Genomic DNA, 7,190 nt, shown 5'->3' with positions numbered 1-7,190 from the left:
TATCTGTTTATTTATTCATGTGTGTATATATTCATATAATGGTATATAGACACACTGATCTGTTAGTATTTATGCCTACTATATTCTGTTGTGCTGAAGCAAAGCAAGAATTTCATTGTCCTATCTGGGACACATGACAATAAACTCTCTTGAATCTCGAATCTTGAATCTTGGAGAAAAAGAATAGGTGAGGTTTCGAGTTGGAGCCCTTCATCAGACTCCTTTCCGCTGAATGGATAGCATCAAACAAAAAAACTTTACACAGTACACATGATAATAAACTAATCCAAACTAAATAAACTAAACTAAACAAATGGCCTGGAAGGGAGGGAACTGGAGATGTCAGATGTGAACAGCGAGGCCAGGGGTAATGCCTCCCGCGCCGACAAGGTTGGCTGTAGGAAGCACGCCAGGACACAAAGATGGCCATAGGGGCTGACCGGAATTTGAACAATGGTGCCAGAAATGCGTAATATATGCAAAAAGAATTTCACTGTGCAGCTGCATAATGTCAAATAAAGCACCATTGAACTAAACTAAAACTGCCCACTGCAGTCTGAAGAAGGGTTCCGATCAAAAACATCACCCATTCCTTTTCTCCAGAGATGTTGCCTGATCCACTGAGTTACTCAGCATTTTGTGTCTGTTAAACTGAATTAAAATCTGCATTACACGCCTCAGGGATGGTGGAGGTAGGTATTTTCATAACATTTAAGAAGTATTCAGCAGAGCTCTTGAAATGCAAAGGCATAGAAGACACAAGCCGAGTACTTGAAAATGGAATTAGTATGGATAGGTATGTGATAGCCAGCACATGCACGGTGGGCTGAAGGACCTGTTTCCATGCTGTTTCCATGTTGTAAATGCATCAAATTCAATGTATTTTGCTTCTCTTTTACAATGAGATCAAATATCTTTATCCTCCTCAGATTAAAAAGAAACAGTAGCCCTTATGGATTATGGAACTGGCAATTTACTTATTAATAGTACAAGAATAATTCTGAGGAACAATATAAACATTATTATTTGAATGTAGAAATAGTCACATTTTTGTTCACAAGAATAAGTAATCACGGTTTGTACAAAATACATTAAAAAGTATTCTCTCCAGTACACAGGCAACTGTGTTGCAATCAATAGTGTGATTACAAATTCATTAAGCATGATTGACTGCAATGGTTTGACTTTTGTTTGTAATATCAAGTCCTATAAGCTCAACAAAATACTACCCCAAACCAAATCCAAAATATTTCTGCAATTCTCATGGCTAATATCTGATTCATAATGACAGCCAAGGCTGCCTCTTCATGCCTTTCTAAGTCTCTGAATCCTTAACAACAACCAGCCTTAATTATACTCCACTTTTCTGTCATTCTTAGCTGCTATTAATCTTCATCCAAGACGACCTCTGCCTTATTACATTTCATTTCACCGTTTGCTTCAACTTTAAACAGACCACTATAATGCAATAAGACTTTTCCAAAAATATGTCATCAAAAATAAAATCCGTTCTTGACAGCAACAGTAATGCATCTTAATCATCTTAAACAAAAGTCATTCAGAAAGAGCGAATATCTAGATTGTCTCAAGTGGGAATTATGTGAGCTTTGGAAAATAGCCCTTCAACCCTGCTCTGTAATACACAAATCTATACGCCCAGTCCTTCGTTAAGACATTTTTGTTATCTTGCTCAATGTGCAAGGCATCATTTACTGGTACAGATCAGTTCTGTTTATCTACAGGATTAAATAATCTCAAACTCAATTTCACAAAGTGGCACTAGATTTCACTTTGGATGAAAGGGCCTGCTTGAAGCGACGTTTTAAGTCTTGCATGTTTGGGGACTTTGGTCGGGGTATAATTGATCCCCTTCGTTTTTCTCCATTGTTGTTCATATGTAGCTTGCTAACCTCCCTGTGAATGTGTTGAAAGACGTCGTATACATCCCCATAGTTTTCTCTGGTGGAGATCTCCAAGAAGGTTGTACCAAGTTCATTTGCTAGCTGGATGCCATCGTTGGTCTGCACTTGCCTGGCATGCAACAGGTCACTCTTGTTGGCCACGATGATCACGGGGACTTTGGTATCGGGGTGCATTTTGCGGATATGCTGATACAAGGGCCGAATCAGTTTGTAGCTGTTGTAGTCCGTTATTGAATACATCAGGATGAAGCCCTCTGCCCAGTGACTGCACCTGGAGACGAGGTCAGGAAAATGTGCACATTCACCTTGTACCTAAAAACAAAGTATTTTTATCATAAAATTGCACAACTCAGATAATAATTTCTTTCTCCCCACAGGACATCTCGTGTTAATAAATCAGTGGCGCAGCGATATTGCTGGTTCAAATTGCCAGAGACCTGGGTTCAATCCTGACTATGGGTGCAGCCTGTATGGAGTTTGTACGTTCTCTCCGTGACCACGTAGGTTTCCTCCCACGCTCTAAAGACATACAGGTTTGTAGGTTAATTTGGCTTTGGTTATTGTAATTTATTCCTAGTCTGCAGGAAAGTGTTAGTGTATGGGGATCGCTGGTCGGCGTAGACTCGGTTGGCTGAAGGGCCTGTTTCCACGCTGTATCTTAAGCTAAACTAACGTCATAGGAGCAGAATTAGGCCATTCGGCCCATTGTGTCTACTCCGCCATTCAATCATAGCTGATCTATCTTTCCCACTCAACATTCTTCTGCTTTTTCCCCATAACCTTTGACACCCTTACCAATCAAGGACCTGCCAATCTCCACTTTGAATATATCCAATGATTTGGTCTCCACAGCCATCCGTGGCAATGAATTCCACATTCACCAACGTCTGGCTAATGAAATTCCTCCTCATCTTTTAAAATGTGTGTACTTTCATTAGTGCAAATATACTGCAAAATCTCAGAAAAGCAAATCCATTTCATAAGGTTCTATTAATACATATTTTGCTCCGAATTCTGCAAATGTTTACCCTACTTTGCCAAAAAGGTAATATGCACATACCTGGATACAAGGCGTGTCTTGGACTTGCAGTGAAAGTTGTTCCCCCTCAATTAGAACATGCCTTGAATAAAGATTTCCTAAAAGATAAAAGGAGTGGCTTGTTATAAATCATTTATTCCATTTCCAAAATATTGATTCACTATCATTCAAATTTGGGCTCATGGTTTAACAAAAACACACCTGTATTTGGTTCATAGTCACCAATAAACCTCTTGGTTAAGAATCGAACGATCAAGGCTGCAAGAAATAATAAATGTCAATATGGCTTTGCAGGTACAAACCCGGTTATTTTTCATTGACATTTTAGAAATGCTCATTGTAACGTTCAGTGGGGCACTGATGCCATTGTATCTGTCCAAGTTTATTGAAATAGTAAAGATGAATGCAATAGCTTTTCTCCTTATTTTGTTTTCCATTTGTTATCTGACATTTAATGTTCCAAACAACAGCAACCCTAAAGGAGAGCAGAAAGACTGATCAAGGCTTGAAGCTATAGAAACAATTTTGTTGCTGGATCTTTTCACTATTGCAAGCGATGATTGGGTCAGGATTGGGTTAGCTCAAGAACAATTGGCACTGGCCTTTTGACGGCTCTGGGCTTGTACTCGCTGGAGTTTAGTTGGAACTTACTGAATAGTGAAAGGCCAGGAGTTGATGTGGAGAGGATGTTTCCACTAGTAGGAGAGTCTAGGACCAGAGGTCACGGCCTCAGAATAAAAGGATATACCTTTAAAAAGGGAGATAAGGAGGAATTTCTTTAGTCAGAAGGTGGTGAATCTGTGGAATTCATTGCCACAGAAGGCAGTGAAGGCCAACCAAGTCAATGGATATTTTTAAGACAGAGATTGACAGATTCTTAATTAGTACAGGCATCAGGGATTATGGGGAGAAGGCAGGAAAATGGGGTTGAGAGGGAATGTTGGATCAGCCATGATTGAATGGTGAAGTAGGCTGAATGGCCAAGTGCTGCTCCTATAACATACAAAAAATAGCTGATGGCCAGCACAGTGGTGCAGCGGTGGAGTTGCTACCTTACAGCACCAGAGACCTGGGTTTGATTCGGACTACAGGTGCTGTCGGTAAGGAGTTTGTATATTCTCCCTGTGACCACGTAGTTTCCCTCTGGGTGCTCTGGTTGCCAACATTCCAAAGACATACAGGTTTGTAGGTTAATTGGTTATGGTCACATTGTAAATTGTCCTTAGTGTGTAGGATTGAACTAGTGTACGGGGTGATCGCTGGTTAGCACGGACGTGGTGGGCCGAAGGGCCTGTTTCCACGCTGTATCTCTAGATTAAACCAAAATAAATGTGTAAAGTTAACTTTGTTTCTCTCTCTGCAGTAGCTGCTCACAAGTTGAGTGTTTCCTGCATTTTTTGTTTACGAATCGCATTACTGTTTGTGGACTCTTGCCTTGTGTAAATGGTTGTTAGGCTTTCTGCAAGTTTAGAAACATATTCTATAGCACTACGTTCAGTTTAGAGATACAACGTGGAAACAGGCCTTTCGGCCACTGAGTCTGCTCCCACCAGCAATCACCCCGCACACTAACACTATCCGACACATTAGGGACAATTTACAATTACAGAAGACAATTAACCTACAAACTTGTACGTCTTTGGAATGTGGGAGGAAACCGGAGCTCTGGCGAAACCCCACGCGATCACGGGGAGAACATACAAAATCCCTACAGACAGCACCACTGTGTTGCCCACGTCTTGAGGTACTTAGGAGGACTTTTAGGATATTTCATCGGACCTCTGGACACAAAAGCATCTACAGGTAGGAGACACAAGAAACCGCAGATGCAGGTTGACAAAAGAAAGACAAAGTGCTGAAGTAATTCAGCGGGTCAGGCAGCATCTCTGGAGAGCATGGGTAGGTGACTTTTCCAGTTGGGATTATATACAGGGAGTGCAGTAATATGTTATTGAGGTCTGAAGAAGTGTCCTGACCAGAAACATCATCAATCATAAGGTCAGAATTAGGCCATTTGGCCTATCAAGTCAACGCTGCCATTCAATCATGGCTATCTATCTCTCTCTCTCCTAACCCCATTTACCTGCCTTCTCCCCATAACCTCTGATACCTGTACTAATCAAGATCTATCCACATTCTCCAGGGGTGTTGCTTGACCTGCTGAGTTACTCCAGCACTTTGTTCCTGGCTTCTATGTTATCGAGGTATTGGAGCAGCCGTGGCTTAATGAATGATGGGGAGGGTTTGAAGGATTAAATATGCTATTCCAGCTCCCAACATTTGTTCAATAATCTTCTGTGGAGGTCCTTGACATGATTCACACACTTAAAATGCATGTGTAATAAATGCAACTTCTTATTTTGGCAGTGCCAACTCCCAACTCGTCACATTAACATCAATTAGAAGGAAAAAAGGTCACAAAGTGCTGGAGTAACTCAGCAGGCCAGGCAACATCTCTGGAGAACATGGATAGGTGATGTTTCAAGCCACCTTCTTTAGACTGAAGATAGATACAAAATGCTGGAGTAACTCAGCGGGTCATGCAGCATCTCTGGAGAAAAGGAACAGGCAACGTTTAGGTCGGAATCCTTCTTCAGACTGACAGCAATTATTTACTGAAAGCAGGTCCCAACGTTAAACGTCACCTATCCATGTTCTCAAGAGAGAGTTAGATTTAGCTCTTAGGGCTAAAGGAATCAAGGGATATGAGGAAAGAGCAGGAATGGGGTGCTGAGTTTAGATGATCAGCCATGCTCATATTGAATGGCGGTGCTGGCTCAAAGGGCCGAATGGCCTACTCCTGCACCTATTTTTCTATGTTTCTAAGACCGGCTGAGTTATTCCAGCGCTTTGTGTCCCTTTTTCAAAACCAGCATCCAGAGTTCCTGTTTCCATCAAGTATTTACCCTTCTCTTTCTCCCAAGAAATCTGCGGTGGGAAGATAAAGCAGGGAATATTTTTTGCCACACAAAGGCTGGAGGAGATCCCTGACCATATACTTGGGTTAGACTTTATCCTGAATTTCAGAGGGAATGGTTCCCAATCCAATGAATGGGAGTTTTAAATGAATTAGCACAAACTACTGAAGTAGGTGCAGTCTGAAGAAGAGTTCCAACCCAAAATATCGCCTATCCATGTTCTCCAGGGATGCCGAGTACTTTGCGCGTGTGTCCAGCACTATGCGTCTTTTTGATGTTAAATGTAAACACTCACGATACCAATCACAATTGTTATTTGCCCCTGGGTTAATTAGCAGTTGGAGAACATCGCTTCAATAGTAACAAGTTATACTGGAACAAAAAATGTTTGCCTTGAGCCCATCTGGTGAACTTGCACAGCTGAATTAAAGCAGTGAAATTCAATATCCTTGGTGATAATTCTGATATAAATTATTTTTTCCTCCTTTAGGACTTTTTGCACTAAGGACCTCGACTCCGTTTTTGCACTAGTGTCGGGGTTTCGAGTTTATTGAGTGTTTTGTTGATTAAAATGATCGATGTGTAGACACAAAGTGCTGGATTAACTCAACGGGACAGGCAGCATCAAAGATCTTATAGCGGATCCGCAATAAGATCTTTGGACAGCATCTCTGGAGAGAAGGAATGGGAGACGACGTTTCGGGTCGAGACCCTTCTTCAGACTGATGTGTGTTGGGTAGCAGGCCTGTTATGCTGCTGCAAGTAAGAATTTCATTGTTCCTTTGACGATACAGATGACAATAAAATACTCGACTTTTGATAATGCAGATCCTTTCAAAAGACAAACTGTTAATCGATTCTTACAAATCCACTCCTCGATATATTTCTTCCCTGTTGCAATGTGCTCTTACCTGTTTTCCCAACTGTGCTTGATCCCAAAACGGCGATCTTGGTGTCCCTGTTGGTGATATTATCGCCTGATTCCGGTATCGGGACTAACAGCAAGTTGGTCGACATACTATGGAAACGCATCAGTCCTCTCCACTGTGAAATCGACTCGGTGGAAGATCAAGTCGCCAACACGCCCGGATAAAGGAGTGATGTCTTGTAGAGTAATCGTGTGTGTCCCTCTTCACAACTCAGAGCTGGGAAGTTTTTGTTGCTGTCAATTTCCTCCGACTGCTCTTTGTGACTGAGCTCCCTGGTCCACATATATTGAGTCTGGCGAGCGAGCATCCTCCCACCGCTTGCGCAGACCAATGAAGCTCCTCTGACGAACACAATAACGGAAGTACATTCAACGCGTCCCCA

The 7,190-nt window shown here is 41.8% G+C and overlaps 1 protein-coding gene across 1 annotated transcript; it reads right to left on the bottom strand.

The window, feature by feature from the left end:
• Nucleotides 1–953: 953 nt before the first annotated feature.
• Nucleotides 954–7,190, bottom strand: rasl11a (RAS like family 11 member A). The gene is made up of 4 exons (XM_033022820.1): nt 6,791–7,190; nt 3,163–3,219; nt 2,983–3,059; nt 954–2,234 (listed from the first exon to the last, which is right to left on the bottom strand). The coding sequence occupies exons 1-4, from the start codon at nt 6,909–6,911 to the stop codon at nt 1,767–1,769; spliced, it is 723 nt and encodes a 240-aa protein (XP_032878711.1). The 5' UTR covers nt 6,912–7,190; the 3' UTR covers nt 954–1,766.

Source organism: Amblyraja radiata, chromosome 6 (genome assembly GCF_010909765.2).
Source record: "Amblyraja radiata isolate CabotCenter1 chromosome 6, sAmbRad1.1.pri, whole genome shotgun sequence".
NCBI lineage: Eukaryota > Metazoa > Chordata > Chondrichthyes > Rajiformes > Rajidae > Amblyraja > Amblyraja radiata.
Note: the sequence above shows the minus strand (reverse complement) of the source record. Positions and strands in the feature narration are given on the sequence as shown.

Bases quoted from the DNA above. Each gene is read 5' to 3' on its own strand.
- rasl11a (XM_033022820.1), bottom strand. From the start codon at position 6,911: ATGCGTTTCCATAGTATGTCGACCAACTTGCTGTTAGTCCCGATACCG. The intron at 3,060-3,162 runs GTGTGTTTTTGT...TTTATCTTTTAG, and splicing joins TGACTATGAACCAAATACAG to GAAATCTTTATTCAAGGCAT. The intron at 2,235-2,982 runs GTATGTGCATAT...CTTTGTTTTTAG, and splicing joins AAGACACGCCTTGTATCCAG to GTACAAGGTGAATGTGCACA.